Source organism: Lepeophtheirus salmonis, chromosome 7, assembly GCF_016086655.4.
Source record: "Lepeophtheirus salmonis chromosome 7, UVic_Lsal_1.4, whole genome shotgun sequence".
Taxonomy (NCBI): domain Eukaryota; kingdom Metazoa; phylum Arthropoda; class Copepoda; order Siphonostomatoida; family Caligidae; genus Lepeophtheirus; species Lepeophtheirus salmonis.
The window spans coordinates 34,674,040-34,693,585 of NC_052137.2; the positions used below are offsets into that span (position 1 = coordinate 34,674,040).

The 19,546-nt window shown below is 29.1% G+C and overlaps 1 protein-coding gene across 4 annotated transcripts in view; it reads left to right on the forward strand.

The window, feature by feature from the left end:
• The window catches only part of Cep97 (centrosomal protein 97kDa), a 58,418-nt gene that overhangs the window by 31,180 nt on the left and 7,692 nt on the right, over window positions 1–19,546 (forward strand). For all 4 annotated transcript variants that reach the window (XM_040716738.2, XM_040716739.2, XM_071889946.1 and 1 more), the window contains one exon: window positions 525–733. In XM_040716738.2, coding sequence (XP_040572672.1) covers window positions 525–733 — 209 coding nt within the window. The remainder of the gene's footprint in view (window positions 1–524; window positions 734–19,546) is intronic.

Consider the following 19,546-nt stretch of genomic DNA (forward strand, 5'->3'; position numbering starts at 1 on the left):
GGCTGAATAGAGGGGAACAAAAAACAAAGAAATGAAAGTACAAGAAAAGAAACAGAGAGTGGATCTAGAAAGAGACGGAGAGAAAAGAGACAGAGAGGAAAGACAGAGAGATGGATAAAGAGAGATTGATAGAGGGAAGTAAAAGAAGGTGTTTCCCCCCCCGTCAAAAACAGCCTCTTAATGACCTATGAGATCCCAAAAATATCATATGGGTATGCTTGGTTATTTTATACGTTTACTTGCGTAAATTTCAGACTAATCCGTTCGATCGTTTTGGATTCCATGTTTGATAAATCCAAAAACTGACTTATAAATATATATACAAAATTCAATATATTTAGCTACATATGACGTTATTATGCTCATGTTCAAAATTTTGAAACACACCTTACGTGATGAGAAATTCATCTAAAGAATCGACCTGGACCGATTTTTAAATTAACTCGATCCAGATTCTTTTTTTTTTAAATGACCGAACTCCAACACTATTGAGTATTTTTTGTTAACCAATCTTTTATTCTTAGTTTGAAGGCAGAATGGATGTATAGTCAGAGTAAGGGACGACATTTTGCAGTGGGACAGCATAAGGAACTGTGCGAATATCTCCTCTCTATCTGCCCACTTCATCCCGACGAAAATTGGGAAGAGGACAAAAAGTTAAATTTAATTCTATCGAAAGTGCAGGAGCATCAAGAAAGTCTAAGGAAAGATCCAGCCGAGTCACTTAATCTAGGTAAGGTTAAATAAATATACATGCAAATGCATAAATATGCAAATATTAAATACATATTTTAATTGATGCTAAATGCTTACTAAATATTCACTGGAGAGTATTATTCTTTAAGCAGAATTACCTTTCCTCACTCCTCCAAAAAATATATAAAAACAAACAGCTGATACAAACAAAGCTTAACAATAGTACCATAAGGCCCCGCCCACACATAGACTTTCACCTAAAACGATAATTTTTGAAAACTGCTTCTAGAGAGGAAAAATCACAGAACGCCGTTCACACGGTAAATAACTTGTACAAGCAAATTGTAGAAATAAAGTGAAGGAGTTAATTTTTACACATCGAATGCGCTCATTTTCCCATCTCTAATAAGTAATGATAATACTCCCATTAAATACAAAAAAAATATTATTAACTTGCTGGGATTAAGCAGATTTCTTTCTTTTATGTACTCAAAAAATTTTGAATACGAAAAAAAATAAAATCGGCATCTTTTAGAAAACATTGCCGAGTGGGCGAGGTTGAGTTGCACTTCTGCCTTCTCGCAGAACTCTACCAAAGTCTCAACATTAAAAATACGTTGATCAATGAAGGGGATTTATGTCAATTTCAGATATAACTTAATTTTCTGCTTTTATTTTTTTGATGCGACCACTTTTTTTTTCTTCATAATTTACGTAAAAAGATAAAGTTTGGTGAATAAACATAAAAATAGTTTTGAGCAAAAATCAAGAATGCAAATATCCATACAGTCTGATATTGCATATACGTATTTGAGGCATTTATTGGTTCTGTCTTCAAATCTGTTTTTAGTTAAGATATCCAAGGTTTTTAGCTATGGCTTAGAACTTATATTTGATTAAAAACATATTTATTAGGCTGATATTGCCTTTAAAATAAAATATGTCAAATTCTCATGGTTTAATTCAGACAATCTTTATTTTCTTCTTTTGTAAGTAGTACAATTTGATGTACACCCAAAGGGTGTATAAGAACAATTTGTTGATAGGAATTAATGATAATTTGTCGAAGAATACAAATGTAATCCACACCCAATTTTGAGAAGAAAAAAAGTTTTGATTGAGTTTTAATTGAATATGCAAATTCATAACATATAATATTACTTTCTCATAGATTAATATAATCTACAACATGGGTAGTTTATATTAGTAAAGTTTTAGTTTCATCAATCGAATATTTAATTCATTTAATATTGAACTACTTATAAGGAGTAATCGCCTACTTTTTCAAAATCATTTTGAAAAAAAACAACAATTAATATATGAGATACATTGATATACCATGAGTAGAGTTGACAAAATTATAACTTGCAGGTACGCTAAAAAAAACCTGGAATAAGTGGTTACCCTTAACAATGCGAAAAATTTAGAGAGCAGTCATGAAGTTTTATTTGATTAACTGCGAGGAGATAACACAATGACTGAATAATCTCGGGCTTCACACAAGATGGGGCTATTTTTTTTTAATTTACCTCATTTTCAGTTAGTACTAACCTTTAAAAAACAGTTGACAAAATTTAATGATAATCTGTTCCCGAATTTGTGAATTATTATTCTAGATATGACGTTAGTTTTGTTATTTCCAAAAAAATTATCATAAATAATTTAGTGTATTAATTTTACAGAGCTTTTTGATGGGAAAAAATGCCGTTCAAGTTAAGCAATGGCTTAAAAATTGTTATGGGGACTCTGCTCCATAAAATGAATATTAAAATAATGTTATAAGAATTTTTTTTAGACATATTGAACGAAAAATAAATGTTCTTTTTGTTAAGTCCGAGACTTTTCAGCCCTTTTGTTAGAAGGTGAAATAAATAAAATATATCCCTATTCATATCTTGCAAAGACATAACCAGAAATTACCACCATGTCAATCATAATTTTAGCCTTACACTCATAACTCCCCACAAAAAAAATCAGTGTTAGTCTTTGTCTTTATCACTCTCGTGATTACTTTATAATTAGATGTTCTCTCTCTTCACGTTCTAAAATAGAATAATACTGAGAAAAGCTTTGGAAAATAAAAACACTCTTCAGATTGCAACTGTAAAAAATATAATTCTACTTCAAGGTCATGTTTTTACAACTACGTTAAACCATTAGTAGTTATATGCAAATTGTTGAAATCTTCGTGAGGATACACTATTTACCAAAAAAGGATATGCTGATAACTTGCAAGATATTCGTGCTCTTCATAAAAATTTTAATCGCTATTCCAAAACTTCATACGTTTTTTCGAGCAGGAGCACAAAATATTATGTTTAGAAGAATAAATGGCTAGATAAGTGGGGGGAAGCACAAAAGCTTTACGTTAAATTTGCCAAACGTGCCTCCTACCCTAAGGAGAATACATGTTTGTGGATTTATTTTTTATCCTACCATACTTAGATAAGTCATTACACCACTTTCTTGTAAAAACATTAGTCCTTTAGTTCTCAATCCCCTGATTTGTTTTAAAGCTTAATGTAGCATTATAAGCAGTGGTGAAAATCGATTATATTTTGGGCATATCAAAAAATATATCAAAAACCAAAAGGATAACCCTTACCATTTGAAGAATGTTTTGTAGGAGAGCAGCTTAGCTGTCATTACGTTTTATTAAATCAGCTACAAACAGCTGAGACGAGGGAGGAAGATAACTAAGGAGATTGGTAATAATTTCTCGTATTTTAATCATCCATTCTACTCTGATTCCAATAAGGTTTTACAATTATAAACCCACAACAAATCCTGAAGGTTACTCTGGGTCTTTTATGAACACACACGAATGTTTAATTAGGGTTTGAATATAATTGACTGTAGTAGAAAAATAAGTTCACAACTCAGGAATGAAATAATAATGACAAATTTCAATAAAACGGACCACTTTAAAAATACAAACGGTTGTCATTAACAACCATAACTTTTATAGCAATATCTCTCAGCAAATATGTCGTCTATCATACTTTTAAATAGATACTTTTCTTTTTGATTTACACTAAGGAGGATTTAGACAGCTTTTACATCTCTACTAAATATGAGTGAGTTCCTACTTTATCTAGGGGAGGGGGGGATGGAAAAGAAAACAGCCATTATCAAACAATTTATTTAATTTTGTTGACTCTGGAAGAAGGGATTTATTTTTTTTATGAGTCTTTGTATTTGTTAACTTGAGAAGGGGAAGTTTACATGTTGTATGTATGAACGAATCTTCATATTTTTTGAATTACTTTGATCCTTTATTAAATTGTCAGAGCGTATTACTTTTTAGAAAGCAACTCCTCTCATAACAGCTAAGAAAATGTTCATTAAAAGATTTAAAAAAAATGTATTTTGCTGTTAATTATTTATTTTTTTGTCTTTTCCTATTTCAACGGAGAGAACAACATTTCACTGCAGAAAGGGGAACACTCTAACAAATTATATGTTGTGTATCAATATTAAAACAAGCTGGAATTGCTTGTGTGAAAATTGATCCGTAAGCTATCAATAATCTATTAAGTTCTCCTCTAAAAATATATAAACAAATTATTCTCATTTCTTATTCAGTATTATGGATTTCAATAGTAAAAGGTGGAAAGGAAAACGAATAAAAATATTGAAAATATATCCTCGGACTTTCTCACACTTATTTCATTAATTCATTCATTTTTGGAAATATTTGCGTTCAAACTGTTGCATTCGATAACATAATTAATAGAGTTGTATGAAATATGAACTTAACTTGTCCAAGATTTTTTTGTAATTGCAATCTCACGAGGGGTTTTTTATTCTTTTTTAAATCTAATGTTATTATTTTGTCATTCTTGAGGAGATAATATCTAAATATGGAATAATCTAAGTATAAAGTAATCACTAGTGCTTTTGCCCACCAAATACGGCGATTAACACTGAGGATTTGTTGGGAAATTATAGGGGTAAGTCCCTTTTGGCGTCCAAGTACATATAATTAATGATCGACAATGGCGTAATTTCTCCCCCAAGCAACACAATTACAGAAGAAATAGAGAGCAATTAACTTGGAAAGGAATCAAAATAAATGTGAAAAAAAGCAAGTTATAATGATTTCTCTAATAATGTAGTGTGTACATTAATTTTGTATTCTTGAATGAATTATGATCACTCAACAAATTATTTTTAGTAACCCTTTGGTTGTGTCACAAATTTGAAAGTTGACAAAATTTATAGTCACAATAAAATAATGAGGGAATGGTTGAATATATTTGAAAGGGATCATATCGTGGGCAACCTAGTTATTTTAAATATGTATAAGAAGTTAAAAAATACATTGGGATTTTTTCCTTTTTCTTGATTTTTTGTAGACACTCCACAAATATTAAAAAAGGTTTAATCAGATATCATGTTATCAGAAGTCTCACAAACTATAAGGGAAAAGAATAAATGGAAAAAAAGGTGCCTATCCCTTGCTTTCTAATCAATAAATAATTGAGCATAATACATATGAACACTTACACAGTACAGGTGGAAATAATAAGGATATCAAGATTATTTATCGCATAGGTATTCTTTATGTAGAGTAAAGATAGAATATATAAAGATATATTTTTGTGAAATTTTTATCCTTCGATTTTTGTAACTTAATAACATTCAGAAAGATATATGTACAGGGGCATGCACTGTTATTGGGGAAAAACTGTAACCTCCTACAGATCCTGAAGAAATGCATAATGACCATTTTTTTGGTTTAATTTAATAGTGTAGATCAGTGGTTCTCAAATGGGGGTACGCGTACAGATGAGGTTTGTGGAGGCACTCCATTGGGTACTTCAAATTTTGAAAGAATATTTTACAAGGTGTACATAACTCTTAGCGCCACAGGGGTGGTCTGGAGAGGCTGTAGCCCAACAAATTACGAATTTTTTCCTTTCTACTGAACAATTTAATATTTGATTATTTTTTTTTTTTTAAAGATTTAATATCTGAAATTTAATTTTCTGTGAAAAGCATTGGATTTTTAAATTCTAATAAAAAATTAAATATTTTTTAATTTTTCGCCAAAAATTTAATAATTAAAATTTTTTTCTAAAACATTTAATTAAACAATTAACATTTCAGGGTGCACTTGGGCTAAATAAATATTTTACAAGTGGTACATCACTAAAAAGAGGTTAAGAATCCCTGGTATGGACGGTAATAGCTTTTTTATATTTGATATGACCTCCATGATCCTCAATTCTCCCACGGAGTAACCATTTTACTTCATAAAGAAAAAATCTAATCTTTCATAATCGGTCCCATATTTGGCTCGAGTAATTCTCACCAATGTCCTAGTTTATATCCTTCTCCCCTCCTCCCTTGTAACAGCTGATTGTAGCTGATCTCCTTCAAAACATTCTTCAAATTGTAAGGGTTGATTTTCGTTTTCTTTTGTTAACATGCCCATTACACAGGATTTTCATCACTACATATATATATATATATGATAAATATATTAGGGTCGATCGACGTCACTATACAAACCTATAACTATTTTAACCCCAAAAAAAAAATATTGCGCTATAATAAAGACATACATAGTAAGTATACACATAAATTATTTCCCAGATTGTAAAGGTAGAATAATATTATTATACAAAGAACTTTGAATACAAAGAAAATGTTCCTTTTTTCTTTTTGAAGAAATGCTACAATGATTTTGGATGATGAAGACATAAAAAAGCGAGCTATAGGGGGGAGAGAGAAAACGATAACGTGGGGATAGATGAAATATGAAGCATTCATTATTATAGAAAAAAAAAAAAGGGGGAGTAGTGGATTCTAGGTTTCTCATACTTCATTGAATATGAGAGAGGGGAAGACCCAGAATTAGAAACTATACAATATACTTCTTTGAGAAAAAAGTATCCCTTATTTAATTTTTTAATTCTGAGTTTTATGAATTATCATTCAAAAAGTATTTTTTTATTATGTTGGTACACAGGGGCATTCGAAGGGAGCAGGCTGGATGGACATTTTTAGGGATAACTTTTATAATAAAAAAATGCCATGCCAACACAGCATATAATTTAATTTGAGGATTTTTTTCAAAAATACCAAACCCCTCTCCTGAAAAATTCCTGCGTTCTAGGTCAAATAACTGGCAAAAACACACACCTAAGATGGTGAGTGCTTCCAATTAAAGATGGGATGGATCTACATCCTTTTCGGATCCAAGTCCGTTGTAATCTTTTGACGTAAATAATCGAGGAAATTTCAGGTACCAAACCAAAATTAGACGGATATTTGTCTCAAATTTTATGAGACTCTTAGCCGAAGTTCGAATCAAAATAAAATAGGATTCGTATAAAGGTTACATTTTTATTGATTACTGTATCCGAAACAATGAAACTTTAGTAGATAATTATTATAATTATTTTTTAAATAATATTAAATTCACCACGTGATACAACTGTTTATTTAAATGTCGCTCCAAACACTAATCAAGTTAATTAGTCATACTAAGTTGGATATAGATATTATCTTTCTTTTTTTAACTAGGATTAAGTATGAAACAATAGTACACACTTTTCCAGATCCATAAAAGTTATAGTATTTGAAGCAGGTTGGGTCTCGGATCTCAAATCAATTTGGATAATACAAATTTACTTATAGCGTAACCGTGTATTTCGGATCTGGGTCACAGGCCCATCCTATTTGTACTTTTCCATTCATTCGTTTATAACAAATAGGTTTGGAAATGGCAAAAAAACTTGCTTGACTCTATCAATTTAATAAAATTTGTGGTGCAATAACATATTTTTAGCAAAAGTTTCAATGCTCAGGATGCCATCTTTTTTAGTAACAATACAAAACATTTTTACATTGAATCTGCCCACGATGTATTCTTGGTCGAATAAGAAGAGAGTAAATTATTTTGTGTTTAATTTATTCTGAAAAATCCGAGTGAGTAGATTTCAATTATCACTAACCCAAATGAACGAGTGTCCAAATCAATAAGCTGCCTTCATTCCCCGATATTATCAATATTGTATAGGATGAGTTCATACCTAGAGTGGAAAAATACGATATTTTCTCTACTTATGTCAGCCCGAATGGATCCCTCACAAAAAAAAATTAATTGTAGAAATCTTACTTTCAGAAACTATTATTTTTATTAGTAAATCATATTATAAAGATTTGTAAATTATAGCTTGGAATTAACCTTTGAGCACGGGTATACATTGGTTCTAGGTAATTTACCACAAAAATTTTCGCCCCAGTTAATTTTACTGGATATATTTTTGCTTCTGGTCATTTCGCCTCTTGGGGTTTTGCCGTTTTTTAGACGTTTTTATTGTAACCCATTATAAGTGATAATTATTCAGGACAGTTAGAAAAATTCGGAGATATAGTTGATCTATTTATGACTCAAATATGTTTGAGAAAATTATAAAAAGATACGTGTATGAGCTTGTTAATTAATAAACCTACAGCAAGAATCAGTTGCATTTATACGAAAAAAAAAAAATGATTTGGAGACATGTTTGTTGTATAATTATATGATTAAACATGAAAAATTATATCAGCATATTAAGATGGATTCATTTTGTTTTTACATGAACTAAATTTGAAGAAAAAGTGTAATAATTACATGTATAGAAAATATATTACTCTGTTTATTTATTATTTTCTATGAATGTGTTTCACAAGAAAATTACTGGAATATGAAATAGTCGTTTATGAAATAGGTATTCTTGGTAGGTTAGGCTAGAGTGTAATGTGTTAATTCATTTCACATCCCCCCCACCCCATTTTCTACTCCCGTAATTAATTGAAACCTGCAAAAATTATAATTGACTAGTTTATTTACAAATTACCAGTGATGTTTATTTAAGGTTACAAAAATTTCAGGAATATAAAGTCACTTATTAATTATTCTAATGAGATAGTTATATTTTTTTAAAAGCTCAAAACACCCCTGGGGCCTCAAAAGGGCTGGTTAATTTATTGATGGTATCAGTAGTATTTAGATGTAATAAGAGGTATATGATTTTGAGTCATATTTGTTATTTAATTATGGGATTCAAACCGATTTTTAGACAGATTGACTTTGCATTTACATTAATAAAAAGTAAAATTTAGTATGATTGCTATTATTTGAGATAATTAAAAAAGCAAAGTAGATGTAGCTGAATATAAATACATGTCTAATGAGTAGAGTTGACATGTTTGTAATGGAAAAACAAAGTTTATTAATAATAATAAAAATAAAAATGTTTGTTCCGTGTGCTCTTTTTTATTTATTTTTGAATAGGTCTTCGTAGTGTTAACTTCTCCCTTTGAAGTAAGCATTATCATCTTTCTTTGGTGTAAATTGTTTTAAAAATTCACAATAAAATAAATTTGAAGTTAAATATTTATGCACTAATGCTATTATTAATTCATTTTCTCCAATCATATAACCGATAGCTGATATTAACTAGGGTTTTACTTGAGTTTTATCGTATGTCTTACTCCTGCCTTGGCCTTACTCTTTCGCCCTTATAAACACTATTACTTTTTTATTTACACACTATTTTCCATATTTATCATCGTCCAATCTATTAATGAGATACAACAGTAAAGACTAAACATAAAGGTCGAACCTATAAAATAAATTACGACAGGGGCAAATGTATGCAGCAAAACTACTGGCTACAACATATACTCGTATTCTATATATTTTGTGTGGAAACTATCATATTAAATATAATAGAAAAGGAAAGCTTTTTTTTCTCTAATTCACTGTCCTATATGTGTGTCAATGAATATTTCTATGAATACCATGTATAAATATATTTAATTTGTATACTGTCATATACAGAGGGTACTAATAGAGAAAATAATATACATACAATTGGCTAAAATAACTTTTTTCTATTCGTAGAATTATATTTGTCATAAAACCAGTGAAATTACACAACAAAGAACCATATGTCGTAAAATTATCTAGATATTTACCCTCGCAGTTATGACATAATGGAATAAACATGGCCTGTCAGCATAAAATCAAGCTAAAATGTTTTTCTTCAAAATTAAGTGCGCATTAAGATTTGTATTCTGCCCAAATTATTGTCAGTTCTATGAACCAATTATTCATATTCACCTTTTGAGTTTGCCGCAAATTGCATTTGTAAAGTAACCAAAATTGACCCTCACAATAAAAGAATAATAAATTGACAGAAAATATTTAAAAGGACACAATTTATTCGGCACAATAAAAGAATCCGAAATCCAATAAAGGTTATAAACGATATCCACAATTCTTGGGGTCAAAACTCCTCCACCAAATTTGAATACAAAGCCTATAATTGACCCAAATATATTTCCATTTTTTAATTATTGTTCCGGATTTTTTTTTATGTTGCTACACCAAAAATCCTGTTATTGATGGTTTCTGTCACATTTAAGTAGCAAAAGTTATATCATGTTGCTTTATGGTTGTAAACATTTCTTTTGTTATATCTTTTGTTGAGTAATTATAGGAACAAAAAGGTCATATGAATTTACTGAAATATTGCAAATAATATTTTTGTAAATTAAAGTAGTGATTAATATGTTTTCAATGAAGTAGTGTTCATTTATTTCTATAAAATATGACTTAACTAGCGCGAGTTGTTTTTTTATAATTCAAAGCTTTTATTATTTTTCTTTTTTTTTTCGAAAAATCGAATTTTCTGTGAGTAGCTATGAATTTTTGAAATTCTTTGAACAGCTGTGGATTCCAGAATTTATTTTCCAAAAAGTTAAACTTTTTGTGAATAGCTTTGGATTTTTTAACTTAATTTTTTGAATAAAATTTGATTACTTATGAGTCTATATAATTACATAATTTATGTGTAAGGGAATTAAAACAAGTTAATGAAATGCTTCATATTCAAATTGATTGATTAGTTTTTACTTACTGTGAATAATTATATATAAGTGAAGCATGGCATCGAAAATGTGTAAAAATAAAGCAGATTCATTTTGTTAAGTCTGACTCGTAATATTCTGTACATAATTTGGAAGAAAAAGAGTATTTCCTGCTTTTGTTCAAACAATTTGGCCTCAGGCATAACAAAATTAAATTCCTTTATTTTTGCAAATTCTAGATGTCATGCTTCACTAATATATAATTATGTTCAGTGAGTAAATACTAATCAATTAATTTGAATATGAAACATCTCATAACTTGTTTTAATACCCTTCTATATAAATTATGTAATTACATAGACTCTTATGTAATTAATTTTTTTGTCGGAATATTATTATAATTTATATTCACGCAACCTAACTAGCTTATTATATTTAAATTTTGTAATATATATTATGAACTTAATTGACCATAAATCAATCTAAATCAACCTTTTTTAAAAGTAATTTTTTTTTAAATTGTAACTTAAAGTATATTCTATAAGTTCAGCTATGATATAAAGCATATGAAGGAAAAATAAAAAAGATATTAGCATCTAATTAAGGTCCTTCATTTTACTCAATTTTTTGGAGGTTATACACATTTTCTATTAAATATAATCAAGATAACGTATTAAATAGTTCATTTTTTAAATACTAAAATGTTTTTACCAATTTATTATTTACTTTGATTTTCATATATATTGTTTTTGAATTTTAGTTATACCCTAAAAGCTTGATTTTATAAAAAAGTCTTTAAAGGGCAAACCTTCATGAATTGAATGTTTTAATGGCCATATTCGTATTCGACGTCTTACATAACAATAATAAATGTGGATTTTAGCCTGTGGGCAAAAATGCTGTTGCATTGTGTTACATCTGTCATCCAAGACGGCAAAAGAGTATTTTGAATGATGAAACCTCCTACGCTTAATTCTCTATTCATTAATAGGTTTATTTAGTTAGTTATGTCTATCATTAGTTGAGTACATTGTAGGTCTTAAAGAATAAAAAAAGAAAATTAAAAAAAAGGAAATGTTTTGCTCTGCCCATTAAACTATTCTTAAATAAATAACAAAATTAAAATAAGAATCAAGGGGTAGGTTTGATTATAATTTTTCTTAAAAAACCATAAATAATCTCAAAAGATTTTATTCGTTTTGATGATAAGTAAAATATAAAATAACTAACTTTCATCTACATAAAAGTTAAACAGTATACTTTTCCAATTTAACTTTCCGCAATAAAGTTATTAAAAAATGATTTTTCTTTTTCAATACTCTTGCTTACATATTACTTTATATATATATTTATATTTAATTATATGCTGAAAAAGTCTTAGGCCTAGGATTTTAAGCTCTCCTGATTTTGTTTTGTTTTTGATGTTGACAAAATAAAGAGTGAATTTTCTTTTCCTAAGTTGTTGTCATTATTAATTTATTCTGAGGAGTTAATTTCCTTTTCTACTTTATATAATACATCATGGATATATTTATACGAAACCGGATTGAACATTTATGCAACTTACAGAAGATAAAGAAGTACCCTAAGGATTTTTTGTGGAGTTATAATTGTAAACCCTTGTTAGACTCAGAGTAAAAATAAGAATTGACATCGGAGTAGTTGTTGCCTTTATCCTTCTCCCACTCACCCTACATGTAGGAGATTTAATGAAATGTCATTACAGTTAGGCTGGTATTTTTATTTTTCCAAAATATTCTTCAAATTATCAGGGTTACCATGTTGATTTTCTGTATTTTTTTGAACATGCCCAAAATGCTCACTATTAGTATCACTGCATATAAATCCTCCACCAATCATCAGTGTTACTCTCCGGCATTCATGAGCACAAGTACTCGACTATATTTTGTATTTATATTTTGTCTGTTCAAGAAATTGCATACTAATTAGTAATTTCAAAATAGGGAGGAATTATATGCTTGCTCAATTCATATCTAGCGGTATATTTACCGATATATGCTTTTAAATACATAACTTTACACTCAGCGTAATTTAGACAAAATTCCCGTCCCTAAATCATATAAAACCATGTATGAGAGAGTAATCATAAAAAAAACGAAACAACAACGCGGCACATATCTACGTGAACATCCCCAGTTTCCAATTTTTGTAAAATAAGAACTTGTGTACAAATGGATTTGTCCACTCCTTATTGAGATATTGGTTTTTGTCTTGTTTTTTAGTATATTGTCTGATATGTACATAAGTAAGTCATTAATTTATAAAAGAAAATCAAATATTTTTCAGGAGATTTTGGAATAATATATAAAGGAACTATTAATCATCGAACTGAAGTAGCTGTATAATAAATCTTTGTTACTAACGGATAAAATATATTAATGAAAAACTCATCAATTCTTTATATTAAAAAAAATACATTTAATTTCAACACTATTCTCAGAAAACTTATCTTCAGCAGTATTTTTTATCTAAAAAACTTTTTAATTCAACTGGTATATATCATAGAAGAAACTTTTTTTAACTAATTTATGCATTTTAGCAGTCTCAACAACAATATTAAAATATTTAAAAACAATTTTTATATTTCTTCAGCAATAATCCTACTATGAACGAATGAAAATAGAACAAAATGGAAAGGAAGCTCTATTAATTAAGTTATCCTAATTTTTTCAGTTTTAATTTTGTAATGAAAGACACATTCCTCAAATGGAATTATTCATGATGCAACTGTTGCCCTTGATCAAATGCGATATTGCTCATCTGAGTGTGAATATTTATATGTAAATGGATTAATTTAAAGATGGGTTAGCACATCTATTATGCGTTTATACGTATATGTGTATAGGGAATTTATTTCTAAGAACTTTGTATATTATAATTTTCAAACTTCCACAATTCTTACTCTCAAAATAAAGAGGTTTTGTTATTTAAAATGTTCTTGTTTGTAGGAAATGCAGAGATAAATTAATTTTAGGAAGCACAAAAATTACTAACGAAGCATTTTCTCTCCCTCAAACGAGACTAATTTTAAATCACTGAACCTCTTCAATTTGAAAGTGAGAAGTCCTTCGAAATAATTGTGTATACACGCAATTTATTTATGCTCTATAAAATGAACTCAAAAAAACAAAAAAAAACAAGCTGTACATTTGTGTCTTGATTGACCCTATGATTAGATTTCACTTATAACGAAATATTGCAGAGAAATAATTACTTTTACCTACACACATATATAAAACCCAAAATGATGATGAAAACAAGGGCATTTGAAAAGAGAATAAATACAAAGACGTTTTGGAATCAACTACGTAGTCATGAACGTAAAAATGATGCCAAGAAAGTCTATTACTCACATAGGATTATAACAAATGATACGAATGACTGATGATCTCAAGACATAAAGGATGTCAACTCTTACAAAAAACAAACAAAAAAACATTAGACCACTTAGGAGCTCCCTCATCTGGCCTAAAACCACGTCCATCCTAGTTGGGGACGTACAAGGTGGAGTTAAAATTGTGGACTTGACTTTAAATCAATCTGGAGTACTTTTGGGTAAATATTTTAAAATACTAGGTTGCTTTATTAAAAGAAGGGACTATTCCAGTTAATAACTAATAATACATAATTGCTACCAAACTGCTCACACCTAGACAATGTCATTTGAGGGGTAGTAGGGAAGAGAGCGGGTGCTACCCCTCATTAAAATTTGGATGACCTCAAGGACTCAGTCGAGCACCAGTAGGCATCCATGTTTGAGGCCTTAACCAAAAGGACTCCTCCGCCTTTAGGTACACATTGGAGGACATGGTAGCAGTCAAAGGAAACCACTTAGAAAAATAGAAAATTATATCGATAAATAAGTCTCTGATACAGCATCAATGTTGTGTTTCTTTTCATTTTTGCAAAAGTTTAACGTATTTGTTCGTTAACAAAAACTCCACAATTTTACTTCCCACACTTTTGACTTTGAATAACGTTCCAAAATGGTGTCCAAAATTTTAAAAAAATAGAATGTTCTCTAAAAAACATTAAATAAAGTGAAAAATTTACAAAAAAAAAAGACCTTGCTTGAAAATAAAATTATCACTGAAATCCATATGGAGGGTAGGGGGTTAGAATTCTGTGAAACAAGAAGCACATGTTGTGTGAATGACCTCTAATCGGATCTTTCCTATTTGACGTAGTTTTACATAGACACACTAACAATAGGAAAGCTCCTTCCAAATATTACATTTAGTCTACTTTTTTCTATCAATATTATTAAATAAAGAAGCCTTCAATATACTATACAAATCATTCGGTACACCATTACAAGAGCTGCCTATTCAATCATTATTATTTTATCGTAATTATTCAAACACCCCTTTTATATTATTTTACACCCAGTATATAGATACAAATCATTAGACACAATTAGTTTAACGTATTTTTAGCTATACGTATATCATTTATATGTACTTAAATGCAGTCAAAATATATTTCTAATTAACCTATTTTACTTGCATTGTGTTGGCATATCAACATAAAAACAATTTTCAATAAACGCAAAACAAAGAGATATTCCCAATATTTTTTTTTATCAGATATACATTTTTTTAAGTACAGTGTACATACAACTCACTATTTTTTAAAGACTTCTTTAAGTCAATTATAGGTTTGTATTCAAATTTATGATATGAGTTTTAGATACCAAATAATTTTTATCTAAAGTTGAAGAACTTTTATTGATTTAAGAGACCCCTTGGCCACGATATGCAGTCCCCTTTTAAATAAATTCCTACAATGTATGTGACCAGTCCAAACGGTTCATAAGAATAATGTGTTCTATTCTATGAACGATTATTCGTCAAAGAATACAAATATAATCCACTGACTCAATTTTGATAAATATACAGTGTGCACGGATATTGGGGTAATCCAGAAAAACATTAATTACATTATTTTTTAATGACGACATTCAAACTTCGTACATATAAATTTGATTAAATTTATAATAACATATAAGAATTTCATACAAAAGAACCACCTCCAGATTTGACAGTTGCTGTAAGGCGGCAACAAAAGTCCATCATTGCGGCATGGACAAATTCATGACCGATTTGGTCAAATGCCTTAACCAGCGATGCTTACAAGCTCTCAAAATTCGTATGAGGCTTCGCACATGCCTTTGTCTCAAGAATGGACTACAAAAACTAACCCATATGATATAAAATTGGGTAGTTTTGAGCAGGGGAGTTGGTAGCTTTTATCATTTGAGGGCTAAGCCCCAAAAGATAATAACAGCTTTACATAATTACTTATACAAACAGGTTTATTTTATATATAAATATATATATTGTAGCAGAGGGTGCCCGCGTTGCAGGGATGAATAGAAAGGAATGGAAACAAAGAATGAATGTAGAACAAAAAAAAAAGAGAGAGGGATGTAGAAAGAGAAGAGGGGAGAGACAGAAAGAAGGAGAGACAGAGAGAAGGAGAGATATATGGAAAGAGAGAACAGAAGGGAGTTTTTATTTTAGTGAAACACAGCCTCTTATTGACTTTGGAGGCCCAAAATAATATTATTCGAACATTTTTTTTTAATACGTGTTCCTGTTAAATTTTAGACTGATCCGTTCTACCATTTTGTTATCATTCCGTGTGTTATCACACACGGAATCTCCCTTTTGAGAGGGGAGGGCCTTCAGCTCCTTTTAGAGGAGTTCAAGGCCCTCCCCCTCTCAAAAAGGGGACTAGTATTAGTGTGTTGAGGACATTATTCCTTGACATTTGTGTTTATTTCCTCTAACAGCTACTTGTACCTGATCTATTAAAATATTTTCTCTTCCCAAACATTCTTCAAATTTTAAGGGTGACCACGTTAATTTTCTGTTTCTTTTATTTTATATACCACCAGCATGAGATTATCTGTATTGAATTAACGGAAAGATCAATTTTCGCTGGTTCTTAGTCAGGGTCATTAAGATGAAATAATGTTTGCATGACTTAAAGAGATCAAACGGCTTAGTAAGAATGAATACACAAAAAATAAACTTTATATCACGAAACTTCGACGAGCTAGAGAAAAATATATTTGTGGTTAACCTAATTTCGGTACACCTTATTTTTAAGTCAGGACCCTCCTCTTGAGTGAGGCCCCTTCGCTGAATAATTTTTTTAAATATTCAAAATAGATACACGAAGAAGATTTTTTTAAGGACTAAGAGAGAAAGGATTTACTTTGTTTTTTAAAGATCATTTTCAAAAATGAAAATGAAAGAAAAAATATTTTCTAAGAAATCACGTCATTTAATAAAATATGAACACGATTTGTTAAGGAAATTCATAAGAATAGCCTTCTTTTTTTTTTCTTAAGAAAAAGTCACTTTAAATTAAATAATAAATTATTTTCCATTTCATTTGATAAATATATGCTTCTATTAAAAGAGGCCACTCGAAAAAAATGTTCTCTTAAAAAAATATCATTACAAAAAAAAAAAAAAAAAAAGGGCTCCAATTATATTCGATAAAAAAGTGTAAATGAATATATTTTTTTAATCAAATTTTTAGAAAAAGAAAGAAAATGGTATCATCCATTTCTCTTTGCACTCCGGTCTCGCTCATGCTGACACCTGCTCTGATTTAAGCAAGCAGCTAATGAAAAAGTGTCAAAAGTGGCAAAACAATCTGTTTGTGAGTTATTGTCGTATGTGTGACGACATTATTTTGGTTAATTCCAAAACAATGGATCAAAAACAATTTTGTATTTTAACTTTACACTGCTTCTTGATTTGAAAAAATACCGTTTAAGCTAAGCAAAGGCCTAAAAAGTGTTATTGGGGCTCTTCTCCATAAAGTGAATACCAAAAAAAAATAAGAATAATTTTAAAAATGCCAATTTTGAACGAAATAAAACGTCTTTTTTTTTTTTTTTTTTTTTGATAAGGCCGTGAATTTTCAGCCCATATATTATTTATCTAAAATTGCCTTAGTTTTCTATACTTAAACAGCTTTTTATATTAAGCTCTAATATTTACTTTAATTACCATTCTACAATTTAACATATTTTAACTATTATTCGTCGAAAAAAAGTGTATGTTACTTTCCAACACCTTAATTTTCTTCCATCCATGTCAAATAGATACGTTCTATAAATGCCCAAAATTAGGTCAGGAAGAGGAGTTACGGCTTAAAACAACGTCTACTTTCGTTGGGGAGAGGTTCGTCATCTTAAAATACATAGACCTGAATAATATGACACAATTGCATAAATGACGTCATAAGGAATAGGAAACACAGATTTAAGAAGAAAAAAAAATCGAGCTTTTTCTCCTTTGAAAATAGAGTGATTAAAAAAAAGTCATAAAAAGAATGTTTTCATAAATAAGCGCCATCTATATTAATTTCTAATTTATTTATTTTTTGATGGATAGGGGTGTAACAAAAAACGTGGTTCTAAGAAGGGTTAAAGAAACGAACCACGTACATACAGATGGGTTGAAATTGATGTTAAAAAAGAACCACGTAATTTATGAATGACCCCTTAGCATAATTATGTTATAAAATTTACATGTGGGGGTTTTTAGTCTTTAAATAACATTTTCTCATGTTTAAATAATTATATACAAAATTACAGCACATATTTGAAATTAGCATAAGAATTTGCAAATATTATTTTAACTTTTGTGTGAATTTTTGATTTTTTTATTAAATGTCGCCACAAACCTATAAATTGTGTAAAAATTCGCAAAAACTCCATTTGATACTAAAAAATAATCACAGATTCAAGATTAACTCGTCAAGTAGTACTAAATTTTAAAATATGGATTTTAAAAGTTTCTTGAAAAAAAGTAAATGTTTTTTACTTGTGTCATATTAATTATACGATTTCTTTCGCACGCGAACACTTAGTTGAATGCAATTTTTCCTAAGGGACACTGTTGAAAAAAATAATGAATATATTTGGTCACGATTCATGCTACCATACTTTTTAATTATGTTTTCCAGTATTGTTATTCCAATTTAAAAAAATAAAAGATTAATCTATTTGTAAGGAATTGCAATCATTAAAAGCTCATTAATTACTATCAACTGATTCATTTTTCTTCTTTTAACATTATTCAACATTCCAACTTAATTTTTAATTGATCAGTCTTTTTTGTTTTTATTTTTTTTTTCCTCAAGAGCTGTCTTTATTCATAATTATTTATACAAATGAAAAATAAATATATAAAACAAAAATTACGTTTGTAAAAACATTATTCAACATTACATTTACAAACTAATTTCCTTTCTAAGACTCAAAAAACAGCCATATTCATACATTTATTATTTTTATATAAAAACCGACTTAGAAATGTATAAGAAAACCATTTCTGAATGGTATAAGACATGAAAAATGAAACGATAGGAACAATAAGACAGCAGAACAAATAAAAAACAATGATTCTACAATAAGTATCACAGACTCAGACTTAAATTTTTATTGTAATGTTTTCTAAACTGCCTTATTTCAAATTAAAAGTTTTGAAATGTCTGGCAGAGACTCTTGGATAAAAGTTCACTAAATTTGCGGCAAAATCCCAATTTTTTTCCCCAACTGTGGAATCCTGATGGAAAACATTTTGCTGCAACTGATATCATTATTCCTCGAATATCGTATGGCTCGATAAGTTTTTCTTCAATTAATTTATGTTTGCAACATAGGCTTTGGCACTACTGATGTCGATATTATTCAATACCTTATCTTCCACAATATTATTTAACTGTCTACAGGGAATGTCGAATAACATTGCAGCTGACGGTTTTAATGATGTTTGTTACCAAACATTCAAACATCCTCGTAATAAAAATTATCATTAAATCAACTTAACTATTGTTATTCTTGGCTAGTAAGTAAACATTTTATCATTTAAAATTGAAGTAAAATTAATGAAAATCATAATTACATAGTTTTCCAGTATGAATCATCATCAAA